Raw genomic sequence first — 25,063 nt, 5'->3', positions numbered from 1 at the left:
AAACGGAATATTTTCTATGATGTGGGGAATATGAGAGAACATGTCTCTATAGTTCAAAGGGATGATAGGTGAATATGTGTGGGGTTTTCTATTCTATTTTCAGAGCAATTAAGGACCGTCTAATTAGTTGGTCGAAGAAGTATGATCAGACTCGGTGATTCTCTTCTCCTGGATCGCAGGCACAGGGGTATTATCCAATTGTTCAGGTTCTGAAGCTTTCTCTTGACCTGAGTTCTTGGGTACTCTGGCTAACCAGTAGATACCCACAGCAGCAACGATATTGAAGATTATATAAGCAAACATCAAACCGAAATCTCTCCACCTGTAAAATACGATCTGGCATCAGCAAGCGAGCGAGCGATGCTTATGATTTACAGATGGTATGGGTTAACTCACTTGTTATCGTATGATATACCGAATTGGGCTAAGAAAGTATCTGTTGATTTCATCGCACAGAAGGAACATTTATCTGTAGCATTTGGGTCCAAAAGATATCCACCAGCTGCAGATATGTATCCTTCCATGTATTGTCCACATGTGTTTCCGGCCGTAGGAGTGAATTGGAGGTACTCGTTCGCAGCGCAGATGACCTCGGTCTTGGCAACGGCGACACCCAACATCCCTTCGACAAGGTATGTGAAAGGTGATACTCTGTTCAAGAATTTTGTAAGCTCATAATTCTTCGGCAAAATTTCGAAGAAGAGGGAAGCTCACCGGTACATGAAGATCCAGAATCGTGGCAAGGAATCTCCTGGTACCAATACACTATTTAATAGCTCAGTTAGCTTTTACTACCTACCTGATTTCTTCCCATTCTCAGAGGACTTACCCATTGAAGACCAGAACAAGCATGAACAGCAAATTCGCGATGTTACCAGCCGTTTCAGCCGTTTCGATACCAGCTACAATCATAGTTGAGAATGTCGAAGTGAAGATCAAGAAAGTTTCGACAAAGAGCCACATGATTGCACCTCGTAAATGGACTGTATCTGTCGGGACGGCATTTCTATAATATCCAATAGGGTAGTACCAGCAGAAGAAGACGATGATTCCCATGAGGACTAGATTGCAGGGCAGAATTATCAGTATAATGAGTCCGGGTGGGAGGGGGAAGAATGAAAGATAACTTACAAGCCCAAGGAAGTTCAGCTACGATCTGAGTAGTGATGAAGATTTTCCACGAGTACACTTTGGAAGGTCGTTCTCTGACTTCGTATAAACTCCGTTGAGTGACGAAATGAGGCATCATTTGTTGAACCAATTGACCGAAGATGGTGAAGAGCTACGATAATGATCAAATTTAGTATTACCATACTCCCTCTAGATAAGTGAGTTAGTTGTACATACCATGAATACCGAGAACAATTGATTTTGTAAACCTTGTTGAGAAGTACCGGCTTTGAAGAATGAGAAACCGATAAACAGGGACTGAAAAGTTGAACACGATGACATTCAGCTTCATGACAGGTTGAGTTCTCATCGATGACCGATAACTCACAGAGGCGATACACAATACAGCTTTCGCCCAGATGTACGAAGGTGTTCTCCAATGTTGTTGCAAAACTCTCGTTAACACCAAGCCGAATTGCTTATTTAGCGGAGCAGCAAATTCGGCATAAGCAGCTTTGTCTTCTTTTGAACTAGTAGTATTTCCATTTGAGTGTTTTTCCGATGATGCGGTAAGTTTGATTCTTTCCAATTCGTTTCTAACTTCTTGACGTTCAGGACTATTCAACCATGCTTTATGCCAATCCACATCGGTATGGCTTCCGGGTGCAGCGCCAATAGCAGATAACATCCATTCCGCAGGGTTTTCACCAGTTGGACAAGGTGGCGCACCATTTCGAACGAAATAATCAATGAGGATATGCGATTTCTTTCCAACTTGTCCGTAGTACACGGTCTTACCTCCTTTAGCAAGGAACAATAATCTGTCGAATTGCTCAAATAAGATAGCGGATGGTTGATGGATCGTACATAGGATAGCTTGACCGTGCTCCTGTAATTTCTTGAGCAGTTGGAGGATATTCCATGAGGTTTGGGAATCAAGACCGGAGGTTGGTTCGTCGAGGAAAAGAAGTAGAGCAGGTTTGGCAACTAATTCTACACCGATGGTAAGTCGTTTTCGCTGTTCGACATTGAGACCTGTAAAAGACAGAAAATTCAGATTAGATACCCATCTCATATTTTATAGTAACATGTGTTTGCCGAAAGGTTTACTCACCAGTACCAGGAACACCAACAACGGCATCTGCATAAGCATCCATTTCCAGCAACTTGAGCACTTCCTCTACGTAATCTAACTTTTCCTGCTTGGGTACATGTTTAGGTTGACGAAGGAGGGCACTAAATCTCAGAGCTTCTCGGACAGTGGTAGTTTCCAGATGGAGATCCTGCTGTTGAACGTAACCCGTCTTTCTTTGGAAAGAGACATCTCGTTGTTTACCATCAACCAGCATCTCACCAGTGACTACACCCATAGTCACACGAGTTGCCAAGACGTCCAACAAAGTCGTCTTACCAGCACCTGAAACACCCATCAGAGCGGTGAGAGTACCAGGTTTGACCCATCCATCAACGTGATCAAGGATTCTTCGCGTTTCACCTTTGATCTTGATATCGTAGACTACATCTTTCCAGGAGAAAATGGCAGTTTGTCGTTGAATTACCCCTGGTGCGTCGGCTCGATCCGCACCTGTGATCTGCTTAGAGAGATGATTGCCTTTACCATCTGATTGGGACTCTTCATCGTCGGCAGATCGCTTTTCGACCGATTTGGGAACTTTGCCTCGAGGATAGATCAAGATTTCACCTTTAGATTTTTGGGCGGTGATCAATTCTAGTGAATGTGGCAAAGTATTGGTCAGTCCATATTCATCAGGTGTTTTCGACACTAGTTGAAAGATATCAAATGCACTCACCAGTAGCGCCCATGTAGATAGCAGTGAAGAACAAAAAGAACGCAATTAGGATACCAAAATTTCTCCACTTGTGAGCATGGTAGTATCTGTTCACTCAAATTAGCACTCCTTCGACAACTCATGGAGTTAAGATCAACTCACTGATAAGCAGTATTGATATAATCATCACCATTGACGACCATTGAGCCAGGTTTTGACCCGATCGACGAGCAGACACTTTCCGTTCCAGTAGCGCTTTCGTAGCCCTGTCCGGTGGGCACGACTGCCGAACAAGCGTATTCTCTTCCGTGGAATTCATTAATCATGAGTGACTCAAATCCATATGCTATAGGGTCAATGTAATTGATCCATCTAGCCCAGCCCTTCATGTAATCGACGTTGATCGCGAAACCGGTATAGATGACTAATGCCAGGATGAGTACAGCAGCGGGAGCGAGCGCTTGAGTGAGTGTTCTGGATAAAGAGGCGATCGATCGGAAGACCATCGACATGACCATTGTACAGGCGAAACTGATCAACATGAAGAAGAAAAACGGGCCTAAGGAGCGTGTATCAGCATCATGTATGTTCTCGATAGGTGTAAAGTAACTTACCTGGTTCTCGTCTGAGGTTGGTCATAAAGTAGATGACCAAGTTGAACAAGATAGCATTGGTGATTTTGTATGGCATATCGGTAAGTGCAGATGCGATGGCTTCGGCAGAAGGGTGATAGCTATTGAAAGGATGGAAGGTCAATCATTGTCATGCATCAGACATATCACATAGAATCGTCAACTCACAAAGCGTATTGAGCATGTTTCTCGACGATACTTCGCTGAGCATACAAGATCAAGATCTACAATCACGAGATTGAGATATGTAAGTCAACTGTGCTAAAACAACGTTGAGATTTCAGACTCACTTCCAAAGCTGAACTGAAGGCGGACATGAGAATAGCGAAGAAGAGCAGAGCCCCACGACTGTAGAAGCTACTGGTGTTATCAGCTAAACGCGAGAAGAACAAAATATGGAATGGTCAGCTCATCTGAACATGGCGATATCCTTGACTGGGAGAACTCTCGGCCAACTTACGAAGATTGTAAAAGATTGAAGAGATGATGAGTGCCATGCAGAAATTTCCAATCAAGGCGGAGAGCGTCAAACTTGGATCTGCCTTGAGACGTTGGAAACCTCTTCGTAGACAGAGCTTAACTTGACCACCATACGAAAGGGTGTATGGGGATTTTGGACGACTAAGTTTTTAAATAATATACCATTGTCAATCTAATTATGATAAGATGAAATGACATGTCAATGCAGACAGTTTATGGCACTCACAGATGTTTAGATTGTTGTGCTCTTCTCGATTCCAAAAATTCCTTATATCTCTCCCCGTGGACTGGATGTCTCTGCTCGAATTGTTCAATCTCCATCAACAGATTTTGATACTCCTGAGAAGATTTCCAAGCCTTGACGAATTCCTGGGGAGATCTGGGTACTTTATTCTCCCATCCCTGCTTGGGTTTCCTTTCAGAAGCACTCGTAAGTGAAGTGAGGAAATCAGGTGTGGTCTGTTGTTCAGGACATTCGAATCCCATATTCTCGAAGAAAGCCCTTGCCTCGGTGGTCTTACCGAAATAGATCTGTTCACCTTCGTAGAGGACAGATACTTTATCGAAAACGTCGTAAGCTGATTGTGGCGCTTGATAGATTGCAACTACGGATGAGATGTCGAGGTAGTCGGCATTGGTCCTTAAAGATTTACAGAATTCTATAGCGTTGGCTGAATCGAGACCTCGAGTGGAGTTGTCCCAACATTGCAGTGGAGCACCTGCTAATGCCGCTTCGGCGATGGTCACTCGCTTTCGTCTGGTGAACAACCATTAGCATTGACCTCGAGATGATTATGGGGCAATACCATGACTCACTCTCCACCAGATACTCCTCGAACGAAATCGTTACCGACGATGGTATTGACTGTGTGGGAGATACCGAAAATGGACATGATCACATCTCGCATGTTCGTGGCGAACTCTTTTGGCGTGAGACCGTTAGGTAGGTTTCGAGGACATCGTGCTTCAGCAGCGAAGCTAAGCAAAAGAGGGTTAGTCCGACTATACTCTTGGCACATTTGAGGTCAGACATACGCTAGGGTGTCTCCCACAGTGAGTTTGGGGAAATGTACGTCGACTTCAGCAGTGTAGATGGCTTCTCCTCGGAATTGCTTGTACATCTGTTTCGGTGTGATACCTATGATCACGAATATAGGTGTTTATCAGCATATGTGAGGAGTTGATGCGACAGGAAGCTATGACTGACCTCGATAGTTGAGGTGAGAAGCCTCGTCGAGGTAGATACCATTCATCTCTCCAGCAATCGTCTTCAACATAGTCGTACAACCACTAGTATCTGAAGTCAGCATACTACCACGATCGCCATACCGATGAGTCTGAGGCTCACCTTCCAGGAGGACCTAACACCACCAACATCTCCCCTGCCTCTAGTACACCATCCATACTCTTGAGGATCTGTACCTTTCTCTTCCTGTTCCCGATGAAATCCCTGACACCTCCAATCATCGCAAGGGGCAAATTCGATACGGTCTTCTGGTAATCTGCAGACCACAAACGATAGTAGTCAGTGCCTCTTTCACCTTCGAGAAAAGTATGAGAAAAGGACGTACCGGCATCAGATCCGAAACCATGTACAGCCAAATCCTTGAAAGATATACCTGATCTCCTAGTAGTTCCACTAGCCTCTTTGGCTCTCATAAATCCTCTCGTCCATTTCTTTGAGTCGAATTTATCTGAGAATGGATCGAGATCGCTTCCTTCCCTATATTCGAAGGGGTTGATCTCTTCGTCGTCACCCTCGTGAAGGGTATTATCACTATCGTGATGGCCGTGTTGATGGTGTTGATGGTGGTGATGGTGATTATGATGACTGACTCTAGACATTTGTCTAGCCAGTACTCCAATATGTTGATGAACATGTTCAGATGTGGGAGCAGGTAGGGTATCTTCCTCATGTTCTTCCGTATAATGAGGATGAGATACTACCCTATCTAGACCTGTACCGGCATATTGAGATTGTCGATCGTAGTTTTGGGGTAAACCAGTAGAGGCGAATGCCATATTGATTTATAATGGTAGTCAGGATACTACCTTGTTATATTATATGAGTTGATTTCAAGTGAATGTCGATCTAGTTATTATAGGTGAGACGAGTGAGAATAACTATAACTTTGGTCTGTGAGTAAAACGGAGATTACAAATTGTAAAAATATATTCGAGTTGTAGGTAAGAGGGAATGAATGCATAACCATTCGATCAGCTCCATCATCACTTATATACCTATACCATTCTCATACCCAGAGAGCCAAGCTGCGTGAGCTCAGATAGACAACGAATGTTTGGAGCATTCTAGTCACTTTCTGGCGTTCATTGTTGAACGAAAGTAGAGAAATAGCAAACGAACGAATGCTAAACGGCCGCCGCCGGATTGAGGTATGAGGGAACGAAACAAGATCTACGCCACGTGGGAAGTGAAAGCTTAATTCTGGTTTAGGAAAAAACGAATTTTACAATATCGTGCTGATGTAAAAATGGTATATGGGGCGCGCCCACATACCTTTCTCTTTGAGTGAGATCCGATAAGACATGTTGAGACAAATTCAGCGGGCACCGATGACAGTCGGTGCCCATTGATATGTAACTTGCGTCGTTGAGGCGGTTTCAGCTTAGACACTTGCAAGGGCTGGCCATCGGGCACGGGGTATGATTGCATACATTCAGCTCACCGAAGGTATCAATACTTAACGCTCTAGGTGGTACATACACACATTGTTCCGAGCACAGGCTGATGTTGTAATCCGAGGATGACCCCACTACTGTACATACAAAGAGACCAATGATCCTTATCCGATATGTTCCCAAAATTCTACAGTATCGACCTAAATCAACAAGACATATTTGCCTAACTTATTCATCACCTGATCCCAAGGTTGTTTACCCTGTCCGGAATCTATCAATCTCCATTGCTCATTGAGTAGTTCGCGCTGCAAGGGATTTTGAGGCTCAGCGACGCACAAGAGGTTATATAGAAAATGTGATACGCACAGCTACTTCAAGATCTTCACAATAATCATCACTTAACGCATGGAACAACTCGACCACCTTTTGCCTTTTCGCTGGAAGGGAGAATACTCCAGCGATGAGCAATGGCCAGATCAACATTACGGACATCCTCATTGCTGATGCTTCGGAGATGAGTTCCAGGATGTGATCTATGGACTTTACTATCCGAGGTGTGGAAGTGGGCTGTTCCAGGATCTGAATACGATTCAGGAGTGTCAGTTCTTTACAAGGGGGATAGTAGGATGGGCAAGGGAAATGAACTCACATCTGCCAGTATGAACACTACTGCCATGTACTTGTAGATGTAATCACCACACTGTAATCCCACAGAGCAGTTGCGACTCAGCAAAGGTAAGTCCTTCGGTTGAGTCGAAGCGGAATCGCACTCACAGTCACTCTGACATGCTGAGGCAAAGCATTCAAACTATTACCCCAAATATCCAACTCCAACAATAGACAGTGACTTTCTCTCTCAAAGTGTTGTCCTACATCCCACATCTCTTCGGAATCACCCTTGAGACTGAGACCTAATCGGCGTTTCTGAGAATCAAGTACGGCGATCTGAAACAACCATTGGCTGGGTCAGACTGGTTGTTCATAGTAGCTCACGAAGCGGAGCGGAGAGACTCGTATGACTCACCCTAGCGACCAAATCGACCATAGCTCTCGAAATACCAAACGACCTTTCTACCGATTCCCACTCCCACCTAGTCTGGGATGTCTCGACACTATCAAACCACCATGAATCGTAATTACCCAACATGGACGGCTCCTTTCCCGTGATGAACGAGGCTAAATATAGGCCCGTCATCAGTATACACATCTTCTAATCCCATGAGTGAAATTGAGATTGGCTTACCAAATACATCATGAGTAGCTAAATTCTCTAGTAGATACCTTCTGGTAAAAGTATATTCCGATCCTTGAAGCATCACTTGAGGTCCACCTTTCTTAGTTATGAGATTAAGTGCGAATTCCAGATTGTCTCGCCATGTGGGGTCTGCGCTTATTACCTGTTGGTACCGTTTCGAGATTCAGTACACTGTATCAGATAATAGATATCGCTATGATATCGCTATGACATCGCGATGCAGACAAATTACTAATATGAAAACGACTTACATCTCGTATACACAGTAAAGTACAAGCTGCCAGTATGCTATCCACTATATTTCAACGCATGTCAGCCAGACGATATTCACGGACAGGACAACATGGATACACAGTGAAGAGAACAATATGACTCACCTTGATCAGGAGACCTCTCACTACTAGCAGCCAACGTAATATTACTCAACGCAGCTTTCTTGAATTTCCCACTTATCTCTTTCAACTTCCCTCTCATCCTCTCCCACTGTCCTTTCCCCAGCGTTACAGCTAGCTCGGTGTTTTTAAGTGAAGATCCAGTCTCATGTATGAAATGGGCTATTCCAGTTGAAAGCATCGACATCCTTATCGCGGCCGACGCAGCAGAGTTGGTATCTAGAAGTTTCACCGGTGTACATAAGGCCAACAAGGGATTTGGACCGATATTCCCCATGGTGATGAGGATTCGAGAAGCGGTATTGCAATAGTGGTGAAATAACATTCGAGCGGTTGGTGAAGGGAATGCGTTAGATAAGACGTCGATCACCCCCGCTGTGAGAGTGTTATTGGATAAATTACGATGTCGATGAGATGGACCGAATTCGAATAATGCTTCGTCAAGTGCGTATGCTCTGGTATGGGAGTATCAGAGAACGTTAGCATTAGCACTGATGTCCGTATGGTATATTTACTGAATAAGGCCTGGATTACGGTAGAAGATGGGAAATGTGGGGATTCCGCACTCACTGTAATATACTCTCGACCATTTGTAGTCTAGGATGTAACATCTGCATCTGGGGCGTTAAACTTCTCTTCCCATCGTCGCTCTGGGAACCACCACTGCCATTACAGCTATTTCCATTATTGTTCACTTTGATCAACCTCCTATTCAATAAGAGCGATTTACTGAAATTCTCAAAATGCGGTAACGTATGTTGGGGTTGTTGCTGTTGCTGCTGGTAGTTCTGATGTTGACTATGGGATTGAGATTGGCCTTGGCCATGGCTTTGATAATGAGTAGAACTCCTCGGAGCTGATATACCACCATTGCCTGTATTTGGATTACTCTGATAATCTTGTTGAGGTCTCGTCAGGTCATTTGTGAAAATCGTTGCATTGCTGGGAGAGGTGGTGAAGATGTGGTTATGTGCTGAAGAAGATGGACCATTCGCTTGAGGAGGAGGAGGAGCAACGGGTTGGGAAGGTGGTGTGATATGTGGGAAGGGGATGAAATCGTTTAGGAATGAGAAATCAGGTGTGGACGTCTGCAGATGATGGTCATCAGTAACAACCCCACACAGGATAAAGTAAAAGGAGTTGATCAAGTTTCCCTTTGCCCTGGTAGACCTGAGAATCGGAGCGGTAGATTCAAGTGAACAGGGAAGAAGAGTATATATCTTTACTCACGAGGTTCAATATATCCATAGGACTCGGTCCACCCAATCTACTATGATCAGTGGGTGACGGATCTACTTTACTCCCATCATCACCTATCAAGCTCATACTCTTAGGTGATCTACCATTACCATACCCATCGATATTCTGTACTGGTTGTCTTCTTGGACTATCTCTATCATCTGCAATTCTTGTCGAACTTGATTCTCCCCTTGTTTGGGTATGAAATTCATCATCCCTTCTAACCCTCTTCTGACCCGTGGTCATACCCATACCATCCGATTCATCTTCTTCCTGCCTCGCACTCGTACTTCTCCTGCCACCTCTCGAATTGGAATTGGATCCAGCCCCCGAAGTAGATTTACGTTTCTTGTTTTCGGCTGAGGGTGGTGGGTACTCGCATTTCCTCTGAGAAGCTACGCACCGTAGGCAAGCTGGGATGGTCTCATCGCATTTCACTTTATGAGATCGACAGGATAGACAGCCAGTGGTAGAGCGGGTGTATTTCACTTTTTGTTTGGAAGACGGGTCGGATATCTAGTTGACGATATCAGTTTACCGCACGATACTATAAGATTACATTTAGAAGAGTATACGCACAACTTGATCAATTATACTTCTAGCTCTGTTCGCATCTACTATCTTCCCTATATCCGAGTAACATTCATGAGCATCCTCTCACTAGCTGTATACGACCCACTCACTAGCCTGACGAGATATCTCTGCGTAATCAAGATGTAAAGACATCCTTTAAGCCAATATTATCTCCACTTCCTTTGCATCCAAACAGAGCGATATCAGCCAAATGACACAGTTATGGGGCTCAAGGTATATAGTCGGAGTGTAGATTCCTGTGATATGTATCTATCAGTAGGTTATTCTTATTGTTGTTGTTATTTTTCATGCAAATTCGGTGACTCGAGATGAGGAGTGAGTGACAATGGTAGTTTGATACAACCGGTTTAACGGGACCGACTGTCAATTTTGTTTTTCACATCCTTATCTCTGTCTCATGCAACCCCTTCTACATCCATCATATTCAGACATGTTAGCATAGTGGACCATGGTGTCCTACTTGCGTCTTATCTGCAAGCACCTATAACATGTACATACGACATATAATATGACATAAAATAATTATCATAAAAATAAATAATGCCCTTGTTCTTATTGCTTGGTGCATATGAAAGTTGATGAACTTGGTTGATGTGATTCTATTTATACAACGTATATCTCAAACGGTCATATGTACCCTCGACGAAACAAACATCTTTCTCCGCATTCAGACAGCCGATGTACCAGGTCCATTCCCATGACCTCTCCTATTTCCTCTCTTCCTCTCTCTGTCTTTATCTTTATCCTTTTCATTATTATCCTGATCGTTTGTACCCAGATTATTCCCCATACTTCTTCTCTTGGCTGACCTTCCCGATCTATTCGGCGGGGTCTGTATAGCAACAGGAACAGAGGTAGCAGATGTATTAGTCGATGGAGAGGGTATTGGTATGACCTGATCTATCTCCATGGAATCAATCATTGGTCGTTTAGTGCCCGTTGGATAATTCTGAGCTGGTCCTTCATCTGTAGCATTAGTATTGTTGGTGAAAGAGACGAACGGTACGCCGGCAGAAGGTAAAGCCGGATTGAATGTTGTGCTGGGTACATGACCGGATGATGTTCCACTTCCACTTGCATTGAGGTTGAGTTGAGAATACCGACTAGGGAGATTCTTGGAGGGTTTAGGTAAAGCACTGAAATTGGATCGATGGTGATTATTCGAAGGGGATGCCATAGGTGAAGAAGACATTACACCCCCTGGGGTAGGCTGATATCCTGCAACTGAAGGAGATTCGAGTGTGTTGGTACTGGGAGTAGTAGTATTGGAAGTTGAAGGTAGAGGTTGGACGTTTCTCGAGGTACTTGCGATGGGTTGACTGTCTGCTTTGAAGGTGGTGGAAGTTTGCGAGGGGACAGGTGCAGAAGCCGGTCGATTAATGGGGTTTAGATGAGAATTCCGAGGTATAGCTGTAGGACGTTTCGTGATGGGAGCAGGTGCAGGTAGATCATCTGTGTCTTCAGCTGCGAATGCCGAGATTGCCGCCTGATGAGAAAGATGAAAGGAGAGTTAGCATATCTCGGTAAAACTTTGATGATGGGACACCATCGCCGCTGGTGAATGATAAATCAGTCGAAACGAAATACTCACCTGCCTAGCGTCCGCCCAATCCATCAACCTAGATAAAGTCTGTTCTGCATCCTGCCCGGCGCCTATCGAAGACTGCACAGTCGAAAGGACATCGGCTCTGATGGAAGAACAAGGTCAGCTGGGCCAAAATAAGATGAATCGATAAAAGGAAAGATCAATCGAGAGCTGGTACTTACAGAGCAGCTGAATATCCCACATTGTACGCTTGCTACAATCATGAAATGGCGTAAGTCAGCAGCACGAAGGTGGCCAAGGGAGATGAAGGTAGAAAGGAAGATGGGAAATGCTGAGATATCATGAAACATACCTTGGTATATCCTAATGAACTCTTATACAGATTCGTTATACTCAGAGCGGCAGCTACGACGCAGACAAAGCACTCATCAGCCTCTCAAGTCCCTCAAATAGCATCCACGGTGACATCCACCCTGGCGACCAAATGAGGGGGTGGCAACGTCCTCCTTCCATTCGGTCTAATCCTTGTCGAGTCCAGATAACTCGACTCACCTCTAAACTTATCTCCCATATCCCTCTCGGCATCTGCCAATCCCGGTGGCAGTGTTGATCCCAGCGTAGATAGATCCATGGTATGTCGTGGTGTAGGTATGTACAGGCAACAAGATGGAAAAGGAGGTGAATGATGGGATAAAAGGGAAAGTGGATAGGGGGATGTTGATAGTGAGTGTGATTGTGACGGTATCATTCATTCAGTAACAGTGACTTGCAAGTGAGGACTCAAAGGTTTGATCCCAAGCATTTAAACGGGGGGTACATTTACATTCACTCACTGACTGACATTACAAGACGTGTCGTTTGGCATGTGCAGTTCGTCTGCATAGAATAACATCATGCATGCCTTTTTCATCATCGAATACATATCATAGAAATCGTAATATATCGTACATAAATGTCTCTCTGTACAAAAGCGAATGATATCCAAGTACAATCGCAAAATTGATAATCTTCTCTCAACTTGGCTTCGATGTCAACACCCACGATGTAGAATACAAAACATATCGTGTATTTCTCAATCATACAGAAATCGCCAGATGATGATATGAGAGATCAAACAACCAAATACAATCTCGTGAAACCATGTATCACCTATCGTCTCCTTCGCACGGGATTATGTTCATCGCTCTCACCTTCACCATGTATCCCTTCGAAGAGATCCCTCCAATAGTGATCAAAATCCGGCGACTGTGTCCCACTGTCTAATCTGGGTAATGGTCTACCAGATTGTCTACCCGAGACAGACCCAGACGAAGCAGGAGGTTCGAGACCAAAATGGAATCTGTGATCCATTATTCCCGGATGTTCATCAAGCCAATGATTGATCCGGAATGCCCTGAGCGTTTGAGTTAGTATCCTTCGTTGAGATTGAAGTGAGAACGTGTGAGTACTCACAGATCACTCGGTAATCTCCTTTCCCTTCGCTCAGAGGAATCTTCAGGAACAGGCAAGAGGTTTGGTCGGTGGAAGATGTTGAAAACCGAATCCATATGCGCCATCATATGAGATACGTGAGGTATGGGGAACTCGGCTCGAGGCATCCTCGACCCAGAGGGTGTTCTCTCTACAACGGCGATACCTGGAGGTACGGGTCGGAGAAGTGAAGGTGGGATTATACCTTCTGGTGAATGCTCTTTATGGATTCTCCAGCACCTAATGGCCAATGATAAGTTAACTGTCAATTGTCATTCGGCATTAATGGACACCCAATGGAAGGACTCTTTCACTCTCTCTTCTCTTTCCTTGAATTCTGCTAGTCCCTCCCATTCACCTTCGGTAGTGATCTTGTTATCGATCCATTTTCGAATGAGATTCTCGAGTGTTCGAGCAGGGGTCAAAGGGTTTGCTCGATCCACGGGTTCCCGGCAGGTTGGACAATTGACACGATCTCCAGTTGAAACCTTATTTGAGATCACATCAGCTAATTTTCTTCTGATATCCGTCCCGTCAATTCTCGAACAAACCCACCCTCGTTTGAATCCATTGCACACCACACCCACCACAGAGTGAATGTCCACAAGGAGTGACTTGATAAGGACCGACCCTACGACAGCACTATCAGCTTTGACGCTGTATACAACACATTATTCAGCCGACTCACATTATACTCATACAGATCGGACAAGTCATCTCTTCCTCTAGATCATCTTCAAATTGGGTATCTCGACTTGCGGCTAGAGCGATAGTAGGGGAAGGGGCGGGCCTGAGATCGGTTGTTGTAGCAAGTCTCTGTTCTCTTGGTGGTGTCGCTGCGGATGCGGTGGATCTCATTGTCGATTGAGATGGATCAGGTCTAGTGGGACGTTGCTGAGGGGTTGTTGGGTGAGTGCTCCTTTCTTGAACTGATACACTAGCTCTCGGTGCCGTAGGTCTAGGTCTTGTCGTGGGAGCAGCAGCCGGTGCTGAAGTAGCTGATCGTCTCGTAGGTCGAGATGTTCCAGAATGAACCCGAGTGGATGGGATTGGCGGAACAGGTGCAGGTGTAGCACCTCGTACTCGTCCAGTCGACATCGACGGTCCACTCACATCATTCTCTCTGATCTGTCTATGTCTCCTTATCTGAGGTACCTCTACTTCATCATCTTCCGTAGGGGGACTAGAAGATCTTCTATCCTCTACATCCCCTACTCTAGACCTATTACCCAATATTCCAAAATGAGATTTCCTACTATCAGCGAAAACCCTCTGTCTGAAATATTCCCTCTCCTGCCTTTGTGCATGAGGTCGATAGACATATTCGAATTCCTCTGTATGGGGTCTAGGTGAGTCTGCTCTACCTCCGTTAACGTACCATCCTGGAGCAGAGGCGTCGATCGGTCTTCGTTCATAGCCGTAATCTTCGTCTGGACTTCTAGGGTGTCTGGGAGGCGGGCGGGGTGGAAGTGGATTAGCTCGTCGGCCACCAAACATCTTGGAAGTGGGGGAAGAAGGTCGTAAGGCTGGCTGGGAAGCTTGCTGTGTCTGAGTGCGGGAAGAAGATTGGTCTGGGTCGGGTTTAAGAGTATGACGGGTAGGTTTGGGAGGAAGGGCGGGGGGATAGTCCAGTGTTGATGTAGCTGTTAAGGGCTGGTCAACCCTTACCGTAGTATGATTCGACCCAGCACGATGTTTAGATTTCCTAAATCGTGAGGACGGTACTGATATGACCCCTCGAGGAGATTCCGCTCTAGCTTGATTCTCGTCCCTCCCCTCTGAGGGGATCGCTAGTGGTCTATAAGGACCGTTGGGCGTCGTCTTGGGTGCGTAAGCAAGATACGAGGAATGCGGTGTGATGGGATCGTTGAGAACGGGAGGATAGTATATCCCACTTGCTGGTGGGATGAATAGATGAGGGGGTGGTTGCATGATCAAAATAGAGGTTGAAGAGTAAAAGAAGTGATTGATCGGTCAGAAGGTGATCCAGTTACAAGTCGTGTTTTCGTGTGTATGTGTTTATATACACACAAAGCATCATGGTGAGTGGCGAGAATAAAGGAAGCGGGTTTGCGATTTGTGGTAGTGGTAATGGTTTTGGTATGATGAACGAAAGGGTATCAACCGATGATGTAGGATATGGCTCAAGAGGTTGATTGGATCCTTTCAACGATACAACAGGATAGATCTGAACGCATTAGAGTGGATATCCTGGACCGATGCATCGGGATTGGAATATTTGGATTTTAGGTTGACGAAAGAAGGTTGAATATTGTGAGTGGCAAATGTGGCATCATCACATCTTGACCTGATTGCCGTATGTGCGACGGCCTATACTCAGCAAGTCATATTTTACATGGTTGAGTTAGTCAGCCTGAGAATTCTGATGATGAAATCCCCATTCGATTACCGTTGACTTATAATTCAGCTCCATTGACTCCCAACTGGAGCATATCGCACTCCGTCGACCGTGTACAGATCTCGGCATGGTGAGAGCGAAAGAAAAGTGAGATCCAGCCGAGTGACCAAATAAACCTTTATGATGACATCAGCTATCTGATATAGTTATTTGGTCAGCGCGGTCAGCAAGTCCCTAGTCCTTCTTTTCAACGAAGACAAATACTTGGTCGATATGTTTTCGTTTTGTCAAAATAGGCGAGAATCAGCGGTCTGTACGTGCGCTACATAGACCAATGTGAAAGATTACACAACAATCCGAATAATTCCAAACGACAAACACAAAAATGACGCAGTTCCGATACATAAGCAAGTGGGGAAGAAAACCATATGAATGGAAAGAAGAATAAACACTTCTGCGCAGGATGTAAGATGGGGAACAAATGAAAGGATACCAAAAATGACGAGCTTGAATTTCGAGCAGTGAAGGGTAAGAGATACCAAATGTTTGATGAATATTCGGAATCTCCCACAAGAGGATGACACATCTGTTGATCCTCACCCTACCATTACTACTATTGATGTGGATATATATGATATGGACGAAAAGAGAAACGGGTAAAGTTGGAAAAGAGGGGGGATCATCATACCCCTTTACATAGTGATATTTTCGCCACTTGACAGATACTGTGTTCCTCTCCTTAATATTTGATCATCAACTGATTTCTTCTTCTTATCATAAATCTTCACCAAACAATCCAATACGATGCCGGAGACACAAAGACAACATTACGAAACTTCACCAGATCGTATGGTAGGTAAATATTCAGCTATAAATGGGGGATCGAAGCCGCCGAATTTCTTGCAAAAGCTGTACGAGTGAGTCGCTTGCGATATCTTTTGCCACCTTCCTATGGTCCTGCTGTCAGTTGATGTGGAGGGATATATGGCTTATTACTGGTTGGTCGAATCAGCTTCCTGTCGCTTGAACCTCATCCCTGTCCCGATATCATCTACTGGGCATCAGATTCGAAGCAGTTGGTCATCGCTCAACCAGATAGAGTGAGTGCCACATATCACAGCGCTTGATATTCAAGTCTCATATACTGACTTGTACCTGTACTTCATACCTGATAGCTCGCCAAAGAAGTCTTACCGAAATTATTCAAACATGACAAGATAGCTTCATTCGGACGTCAGCTAAATGTGGGTGAACCAATCCTTGCATTTTGGCTGTCTGTATTCAGCCGATTCATCTGACAGAGCCATGTGTCTAATCGTCATCTCTCAGATATATGGCTTCTCTCGTCTTTTCCCAGGAAGGCAATTCAAGGATTCCCAAGGGAATATATCAGATGCGAGTGTCTGGGCCCGTGAGTGAAATCCATTCTGTTTCGGTACCCCATCTACTTGGATATAACCTTAAACCTGACGTTCTTTCCTCTTGTACATTGTTCAGACCCCACACTCAACCGGTTATCGACCCCTTCCGAGCTTCTTTCGATCAAACGACGTGCTCCACCTAAGCTCATCCGTACTCGACGACTAGCCAACGGTGAGATAATCAGGACGAAAGCCGGTCCAGGCGTTATTGAAAAAGCCCGTCAGATCAAAGAGGCAATGAGCATTTCCAAGAATCGAGAAAGGTCTTCATCATCCTCACTTTGGAATAAACAAAGTCAACCTCAATCTCAAGGTCATGATGATCATGGTGAAAATATGAATACGACTGATCAATCGAATATGAATATTAACCATCATGGGGTGAAAAGGAATATCACATTATTATCTGACATAACAGAATATTCTGAAAATGACACTACTGGTATTCCGAACGATAACGGTATTCAGAGTTCTGCTGATACTACTACCACAAGCGGATCAATTTGGCCACACGTCGATATGAATGGTTCATCCATCCAATCGCCAGCCAGAGAAACCAGTTCATTGCATTCACAGAAACCTCTACCTAACCATTTATTGATACTAGGTGAAAGACCATATTCTTCATGTCCAGCTTCGATCCATACTTCTCCAACTCATCGTCATACTTCATTACCTTTTGAATCGACTTATAGTCCTAGTCAGTTCAATACATTGACATCTTCCATCAACTCATGTTCAGATCCAGGACCTGTACCCGATCTGATGATGAAGACCTACAAGCCTAACTTGACAATTGATACGAATGCTGCTGCTTATTATGGATATACCAATTCGCCATTGAATACTAATGAAGCTTATGGCCAACTTCAGTACCCAGCTCAACCAACTGCTAATCTACCACCTAGGATTGCCGCACCCGCTGCTCCCATTCCACCTCATCTGCTTCAGAATAGGACAAGACAAAATCAATTTCAAGCTCATGATCAACATCAATCTCCAAATTTCAGTATCAATACCATGCCCCTGTCTGGAATTACATCAAGTGTGATGCTCGAAAATCATAATGTTGGGATATCAGACGATACTCATAACGAACTTCTATCAAGTTGGGATAAGATGCAGTACACGTGGCCCAAGACCTGTCAACCTCAACCTCAACCTCAACCTATGATCAAACCGATGATCATAGGTAATGGGAATGGGACGATCGATCCAAGATGGGTAAGTCCAGTAGGCAGTGAATGGTCTACACCAAGTATAACGAGGCTATCATCACCTTCAAATTTATCTTTATCATTGTCGTTCAATGGGGGGTTAAGTAGTAGGAATAAATCGAACGAGACTTCAATTCCGATCCAATCTTATCCTCAAACAGATCTGAAAGAAGATAAAGAGGAGAAAGATGAAGAAGGGAAATCAATTCCTCCTTTTGTATGGTACAACCCAATTCATCTTCCAACATTCACTTCATCCCTTGGAACAAACTCCATTCACAGTGACTTGGATAAGAACCACAGCAATATGAACGTGACGAACATTTCTACCGGTGCTAATGGTTTCACTAATATAACTCACTCATTCGATACTCACACAAATGACAATAATAAACCATTTATCTCAAGTCCTCTAGCTCCATTGATGAATCCACAACTGCCTCAAGTACAAGACCAATCGTATTCTACGTAGGATAACGGTATGAAGTGGTTTGAATGACATTGCTCTCGCTCATCAAGGCGACAAAGCGCAGGATGATGCAGTGATGACGGTGAAGGATTTACTTGACTGAGATATTGCCTTCATCTTCTTTGTGATCTGTGAACAACATGTTCATTTCATTATGACACCACTTCCATTTGACTCCCGAATCCCCCTGCTGTACCGTATAAATCGGACTGTACAATGAACCTACCTTTATCAGTTGCGGTATCGACCGATCCTATCTATGTGTGTATGTATGTACAAATGAATCTGGAAGCTGATTTTCGCACTGGAATCTGGTGATGATACAACCTATGAATCTTCCAATGAATTTGGGTTCGAGTCATCGGCGCAGGATGGTCTGTATTGGGTGCATCAAGAGACGAAATGTAGACAGAATATGCAATACATTGCATACGTACAGTGGACAAATCTTATAATCTACTTTTCTGACCCTTGTATTGATTCTAACACCTACAATCCCACCATATGACCTGACACTGGATCATATCTATTCTACATTTCTATAATTCACGAGGTCGTCCAGGTTTGACAGGTGTAGAAGTTGGTGTATCAGGAAGGGGATTACCGCTAAAGAAAGTTTCTTCAATTTTATCGAATGTGAGATCAGTGAGTTTCTCAACCTGTCGATGATCAACAATGCATCAGCTGAGGAATCTTGATATGGAAGAGCCATTATATTGCTCGAGAGCGAAGTCTAAAGCGGACGGCGGTTCCACTCACAGGATGATCAAACAAATAAGGTAAGAACGGTACGATCCCAATTCCCACTGATGTCGGACCCCATCTCCTCAATGTTGGATTCGATGATTTAGCAAACTGTCTACCAGCCTGTTTCACCGCTGTGTGAATGGTGAAAGCTGGTAAAGCCATTGAAGCTATACCCTGGAAAACGGATCTTTTCACCGCTACCATCGCTAATCGGGTAGGTTCAGACATGTTGGCAGCTTCTAGAGGTGTTGGACCGAACTGGGAGGATTTGTATGTTGTGAATGATACATCTCCAATCAAGTAGGCCCAAGATACTCCGTATGCGGCGGTCACTGATTAATGGGTAATACATCAATACCTCGAATTTGGCTGAACCGAAATGGTACTCACCAACCCACGGAGAAACGACTGGTCTGAACGCTTCTCCTACATCCGAAGCTATCACCAATGTCAGCAAAGCTCACTTGAGTCGCTAAAAGGATAGCTCACTGTAGGCCGTATACCTAGATCCCGCTCGAACGATATCTCGAGCTCTTCTGAGATAGGCAGCTGCATATCATTGTTAGAATATGTTTGCGTTGTAGTAATTTCTCCTATGGCAGGTCGGACGTACCGTATCGCAAATTAGATTCAGTTGAGTCCGCTATGCGAATCACGACCTTCAGTATGTTGTAGATTACTATCTAGATCAGCTCAGACTCACCATTATCCAATACTAAATCCTGTATCTTATCTTCACCCATCTTCTCTACCTTCTGCACGGACGGAGGGAGATTCGCTGGTGTTGCCATGTTGACTGTAATGGTCTGTTGGGATGTGGAGCGGGTTTATGGAGATTATGGAGCTAGGGATGTACACTAGGGAGACAGTGAGATGGATGTCCAATGTTTTCACTCCATATCTCAAACTGAATTCAGCCAAACCATTCTCATGTTCGAATTGCCATCTCATCTCGTTTCGTTGACTGTTCGGACACCGACGTCATTGGTCGGCATCAATTCGAACAAAGCATGAAGCGGTATCCACCGCAGGTTGCGATTGGGTCATGTGCCACACTTGGTCTGATGCAAGGCAGTATAGTTCCGGACTGATCCATCTTGGCCGCTTCGGCCCACTCCTCTCCCATCCATACAACCAGTGTTCTTGTTTCTGTTCCCCCGCGTGCCTCTCAGAGGCATAATCACCCAATTGGGATATTAGCGGTTCCTCTCACGCGTAAAGCGAGAGTAGTTTAAACTGAAACCCTGAAACAGCTTACAAAAAAAAAACAACACAACAACAAAAAACAGTCCAGCTTGAGCAAACGACCAGACAGCAGGAGATGAGTGCGGAGGTGCAAAGATGGATGGATGGATATGGATACTCTGAGATTGAGATGAGAAGAAAGAAAAGCATCGCTACCCATTCTTCTCATCATCTACCATTTGTCATTCTCATCATCTTTGTTACACAGTACACTCATTCCGGTCTCGAATCGACAAGCCACAGGAATCAAAGGCAGTACATAATCGAGTCTCAAACAACCTACTCACTCTACGCGTCGTCGTCTTGTCTCTTTCGACATCGCCTTTGAACCCATCCCATTGATACCACATTCGTTCGTCCCAGTGACATACATTCCTTTTCTTCAAGAGTAATATAAGATCTATAATTGTAAGAACAAGGAGTCCCTCAACTGATCGTCATGGCCGGTAAGTCTCGTTTATGATTTAGTTTCAAAAACCGTCTGCGGATTCGAAGGGTGTTTTGTCTTTTCTTTTCTTTAATTCTGGGGTGCAAGGGTGCGACGCGAAAATTGTTGTTTTTGTGACACAGCAAAAGCGAGGCAAGGCTGTCAAAGATGCTATCCAAGACAAAAGACATGTAGTCGAATGTTCTTAGCTATGTACAATAGGTTACATGCGATATCGTCGTCGGTTAAGAGCAATGGTCAGGCCAGGAAGGAAGACCTTTGAGATGAATTCTTTGGTGGATGGTGTAGATCCTTTCACCATCCCATCCTTCATCGCAGTTGTATACCCCCACACCACCCTTTCACGCCTCGTTATACGAAGTCCTTTCACTTGGTTCACAATATTTTGGTTGTAAATTGGCTCGGATATTCTACTCTACCCTCAATAGCGGTTCATCTTGTGAAGGATCATCACTGACTCATCGTTGTCATCATTCTTTTTCACCTACTCTCGTATGGATACATAACATCAACGATATGGCTCCTCAATTGTTCACTACCGATGCAACCAATACTGGCTCTACCAATCAACCTACCATAACATCCCAACAATCTTCATCGCCAATAGAATCATCTGCTGCGCCCTCCGACGTAGAGTCGACATCTCCTTCACCCAGTCCATCAAGTGATAACCAACAATCCGCCTCCGCCTCCCCATCTCCATCCCCATCTTCCGACCCTTCCCCTTCGCCCTCGAATGTAGAATCCTCGGCATCCGTCTCGCCATCCAGCTCACCTAGTCAATCTCCCTCGCCAAGCGCTTCGGAATCTGCGTCAGCGTCGCCGAGTCCAAGTGAAAGTGCCAGTGCATCAGAGCAGCAGAGTTCGTCAGCTAGTGCGACGCAATCGCCGAGTCAGAGTGCCTCGGAGTCAGCTTCGTGAGTTGACTTGTCATGTCTCATTGTCTATTGCTAATGCCAAGCAACGGTCATATGTAGTGCATCCGCTTCGCAATCCGACGAACAGAGCTCTGCCCAATCATCCACTACCACATCCATCAACCAACCTTCCCTCGTCTCATCCACTGCCGAATCAACCTACACCTCAGCTGTCCAAGTGACCACGACCGATGCCGAGGGTCATACTGTCACGACCGCTCCATCGCTGCTGACAGAGACAGCCACGTCGACTGACGCGTCAGGCCAAGTCTACACCATCACGAGAGTGGTTCATAACCCCTCTGGATCGCTATCAGCAAGTGGAAGCAGCAGCGATTCGGGGTTCTTCAGCAATTCCGGTGCTGTGGCTGGTACGTTCGTAGCTGTCGGTCTGGTCATAACAGCATGTGTGATCGCATTTGCAATTTTCATGCTACGTCGTCGTCGAAGACAGCGTCTAGATAGGGATGTAGCGGCTGCTGCAGCTGCAGCAGCAGTGGCCGCACATCATTCGTCTCGTTCTGCATTTGATGATGATGAAGAACAACAACAACCTTCAATGACTCAATATGGTGGATATTACGCATCGACAACTCCTGGTATAGATATTCATGGTCAACCTCAACCTGATCTAAATGGAGGTTATCACGATTACGAAGATCCCTCCGGAGGATATGATCCATATGCTATCAATATGCAGAACCTAAATCCTCAAGATAGAATGTCAACTGCTACGGCACCTGGTTTGGCGGGATTCGGAGCTACTGCTGCTCAGCAGAATTACGATCAGTCACAACACCAATATGATCATGATCAATATGCCGACACACCCGATTACTCCCAGCCACAATCACACGGTCAGGATGATCATCAGCAGGATGGTGGTAATACGAATGGATACTATTTCGACCCGAAACAGGCATACGAATATGCAGATGATGAAGATCCATACGGCGGATACGATCAAAATAGATTGTCAAGTCAAGGACCTGGTATGAGACCGCCCAGACCAGGAAGTGCAGGAAGTGTCACTAGACCAGGTGGCGAGGAGAGGGGGCTAAGAGTCGCCAATGTGTAATGGTTGATTGGTTATATCTTCTCATGTGAATATGTTTTCGTTGAAGTTGATCTTTGCTTTTGGGTTGTTCATCTTGTTAGATTAATTTGGTACGAAATGGTTGATACTGGATATGGGGAACTCGGACAATATATCTTCTTTTATATATCGTTCTTCATTATACTTATTATGATTAGTGATGAAATGCGACATATAGTATTGGCATTGTCAACTGGATCTGAACGGTTCTCGAACATGGGTACTAGCGAGATCATACTGAACGCACTGCCGAAGCGAGCAAACGCGTTGAAAGAGGCTCCACACCAGCATGAGAAATGTGTTCATTGAATGCTCATTTGATCTCATCGAACAGTCTTCATGTGCTTTATTATAAAAACGACTTTGCAAATCATTGAGTAGTCTCAAAAGTCAATTGACCGAATGATCACATCCCACTCTCGAACAAGGTCAAGGTCATCATCCTTAAAACGAAAAATCACTATAGAAGTCTAGATGATTTGTTGACTGGCAGAGTCGTCACTCCAATTGTTATACCAAAGTGAACCAAAGAGCCAACAAAGTCACCAGACTGATCGGTACGAGGTTGATCTCCCTAAACCGGCGTACCACACATCAGTTAATTGAGGTAATTTCTTCATCAGTAGAGGAGCGGACTCACAAAGAAGCAGCGGAACTATCGCTGGAAGTTGAAGAGGAAGTACCATTGGTACTACTTGCCGAAGCAGAAGCACTCGGGTCAGCCGCAGCCGCAGTACCAGAACCAGTCACACCTTCGCTCGCTCCTGCTCCGGAAGCAGCAGCTGAGGAGGAGAGGGAGGCAGAGATTGAGGTTGACCCTGTAGAGCTTCCGGCAGTAGTAGTTGCGTTTCCACTGATCGGATGGATTATTCCAATATATCATCAGTCAGCCGTTGCAACATCGTATCCAATATAGTTGTGTGATGTATGACTCACCCGCCCATAGCGTTAGCTTGGAATGCTGAGAATGTATTTCCAGAAGTAGGTGCATTGACTCTACATGATTTCACAGATTTTGTCAATATGTATCGGCAAAACATATTCTGAAAGGGTATCTATTGGGTTTGTTTTGCAGTCAGAGAGGCAAATAAACTTACGCCATGACCATACCATTCTGACAATGTTGACCTGTGGCACAATAAACCCAAATCGGTTTAGTATCATTAACCAAGATAGAGTACTACGAGAATGTTACACACTAATGTGTTAGCACCCAGCCAAACCCAGATCAAGTGCGAGTTGTTTCAGAGTCGAGCCGAGTCGGACCAGACTTGACTTACACTAGTGGGTGAATCTGGATTCCCAGGTATTTGACCAGAGTTAAATCCTGCATTCGTACATGGTGAAGCGAAAGTCGATTGAGTCACTGTATGATTACCAGCTAAGAATCTGAACCTGAATCACAGAACGGACGAAATACAATATCAGCATTTAATCTCAGTACAACCGAGCGGTATATCTTCCCATACACATAATGAGTGTACTTACTCGATTATATCTCCTAATTCAGCTTTCACCTCAGAAGGTTCGAAAGTCTACATCACCACCCCGCCCACAAAGCTGATCAGTTCCCGAAAGTCTCTACTTATCAAGGTGTAAGGACGGATCAAGTGGTGTGGTACTTACCAGACTCTTGTTGCTTGCCACATTGACTGTGTGAGTAGCCGAAAAGACAGGAGAAACCATCAAGGTGAGAAGGAAGAGTGATCGAGCAAACATCGTGCGTGGGGACGTAGCAATTCAGGTCAACTGGTTTTGGAATCTTCCGAAAAGGGAGAATACGTAGACTAGCTATGTATTTGATTCAGAGTGGGAGGTGACAAGACCGGCTTGTGTGAGAGAAGCTTGAGGAGAAGTGGACAGAAGGGATGTTTTGAGGAGTGAAGAAAGAAGAGAGAAATTCAGATATGAGTGAGTTATATGGTGTTGATCTTATACATTTCAGTAAAATGGCTCAAGTCACCCTCCGGGAGAATCTCTAGTCTGAGAGTGTGAG

General features: G+C 44.7%; 8 protein-coding genes across 8 annotated transcripts; 2 read left to right on the top strand and 6 right to left on the bottom strand.

Annotated features, from left to right (window-relative positions):
- Nucleotides 1-123: 123 nt before the first annotated feature.
- L199_007277 (uncharacterized protein) lies at nucleotides 124-6,034 on the bottom strand (the record flags this gene model as incomplete). The annotated part of the gene is made up of 20 exons (XM_064892971.1): nucleotides 124-322; nucleotides 397-651; nucleotides 715-765; nucleotides 830-1,061; nucleotides 1,132-1,282; nucleotides 1,348-1,428; nucleotides 1,499-2,145; nucleotides 2,225-2,839; nucleotides 2,922-3,007; nucleotides 3,063-3,459; nucleotides 3,515-3,633; nucleotides 3,701-3,756; nucleotides 3,823-3,905; nucleotides 3,993-4,153; nucleotides 4,239-4,769; nucleotides 4,829-4,990; nucleotides 5,048-5,150; nucleotides 5,220-5,302; nucleotides 5,361-5,514; nucleotides 5,584-6,034. The coding sequence occupies 20 exons, from the start codon at nucleotides 6,032-6,034 to the stop codon at nucleotides 124-126; spliced, it is 4,617 nt and encodes a 1,538-aa protein (XP_064749043.1).
- An 818-nt stretch (nucleotides 6,035-6,852) lies between these two features.
- On the bottom strand, nucleotides 6,853-10,264 carry L199_007276 (uncharacterized protein; the record flags this gene model as incomplete). Its single annotated transcript, XM_064892970.1, has 12 exons — nucleotides 6,853-6,957; nucleotides 7,019-7,231; nucleotides 7,302-7,352; nucleotides 7,427-7,597; nucleotides 7,677-7,828; nucleotides 7,896-8,049; nucleotides 8,159-8,202; nucleotides 8,285-8,754; nucleotides 8,870-9,387; nucleotides 9,530-10,054; nucleotides 10,118-10,164; nucleotides 10,222-10,264. 12 exons carry the CDS (start codon nucleotides 10,262-10,264, stop codon nucleotides 6,853-6,855), a joined length of 2,493 nt encoding a protein of 830 aa, XP_064749042.1.
- Nucleotides 10,265-10,799: 535 nt separating this feature from the next.
- On the bottom strand, nucleotides 10,800-12,309 carry L199_007275 (uncharacterized protein; the record flags this gene model as incomplete). The annotated part of the gene is made up of 5 exons (XM_064892969.1): nucleotides 10,800-11,618; nucleotides 11,724-11,820; nucleotides 11,900-11,931; nucleotides 12,031-12,083; nucleotides 12,231-12,309. 5 exons carry the CDS (start codon nucleotides 12,307-12,309, stop codon nucleotides 10,800-10,802), a joined length of 1,080 nt encoding a protein of 359 aa, XP_064749041.1.
- Nucleotides 12,310-12,827: 518 nt separating this feature from the next.
- Nucleotides 12,828-15,080, bottom strand: L199_007274 (uncharacterized protein; the record flags this gene model as incomplete). Its single annotated transcript, XM_064892968.1, has 5 exons — nucleotides 12,828-13,071; nucleotides 13,131-13,388; nucleotides 13,455-13,636; nucleotides 13,704-13,779; nucleotides 13,837-15,080. The coding sequence occupies 5 exons, from the start codon at nucleotides 15,078-15,080 to the stop codon at nucleotides 12,828-12,830; spliced, it is 2,004 nt and encodes a 667-aa protein (XP_064749040.1).
- A 1,231-nt stretch (nucleotides 15,081-16,311) lies between these two features.
- Nucleotides 16,312-18,644, top strand: L199_007273 (uncharacterized protein; the record flags this gene model as incomplete). Its single annotated transcript, XM_064892967.1, has 6 exons — nucleotides 16,312-16,424; nucleotides 16,520-16,607; nucleotides 16,683-16,751; nucleotides 16,837-16,918; nucleotides 17,005-18,362; nucleotides 18,618-18,644. The coding sequence occupies 6 exons, from the start codon at nucleotides 16,312-16,314 to the stop codon at nucleotides 18,642-18,644; spliced, it is 1,737 nt and encodes a 578-aa protein (XP_064749039.1).
- Nucleotides 18,645-19,153: 509 nt separating this feature from the next.
- L199_007272 (uncharacterized protein) lies at nucleotides 19,154-20,152 on the bottom strand (the record flags this gene model as incomplete). The annotated part of the gene is made up of 6 exons (XM_064892966.1): nucleotides 19,154-19,273; nucleotides 19,374-19,693; nucleotides 19,752-19,799; nucleotides 19,851-19,910; nucleotides 19,975-20,004; nucleotides 20,065-20,152. The coding sequence occupies 6 exons, from the start codon at nucleotides 20,150-20,152 to the stop codon at nucleotides 19,154-19,156; spliced, it is 666 nt and encodes a 221-aa protein (XP_064749038.1).
- A 1,418-nt stretch (nucleotides 20,153-21,570) lies between these two features.
- Nucleotides 21,571-23,049, top strand: L199_007271 (uncharacterized protein; the record flags this gene model as incomplete). Its single annotated transcript, XM_064892965.1, has 2 exons — nucleotides 21,571-21,971; nucleotides 22,032-23,049. The coding sequence occupies 2 exons, from the start codon at nucleotides 21,571-21,573 to the stop codon at nucleotides 23,047-23,049; spliced, it is 1,419 nt and encodes a 472-aa protein (XP_064749037.1).
- A 528-nt stretch (nucleotides 23,050-23,577) lies between these two features.
- Nucleotides 23,578-24,786, bottom strand: L199_007270 (uncharacterized protein; the record flags this gene model as incomplete). The annotated part of the gene is made up of 7 exons (XM_064892964.1): nucleotides 23,578-23,641; nucleotides 23,708-23,920; nucleotides 24,004-24,063; nucleotides 24,165-24,247; nucleotides 24,348-24,462; nucleotides 24,556-24,602; nucleotides 24,694-24,786. The coding sequence occupies 7 exons, from the start codon at nucleotides 24,784-24,786 to the stop codon at nucleotides 23,578-23,580; spliced, it is 675 nt and encodes a 224-aa protein (XP_064749036.1).
- Nucleotides 24,787-25,063: the final 277 nt, after the last annotated feature.

This window comes from Kwoniella botswanensis, chromosome 2, assembly GCF_036426115.1.
Source record: "Kwoniella botswanensis chromosome 2, complete sequence".
Taxonomy (NCBI): Eukaryota; Fungi; Basidiomycota; class Tremellomycetes; order Tremellales; family Cryptococcaceae; genus Kwoniella; species Kwoniella botswanensis.
This window is presented reverse-complemented; position numbering and strand designations above follow the sequence as displayed.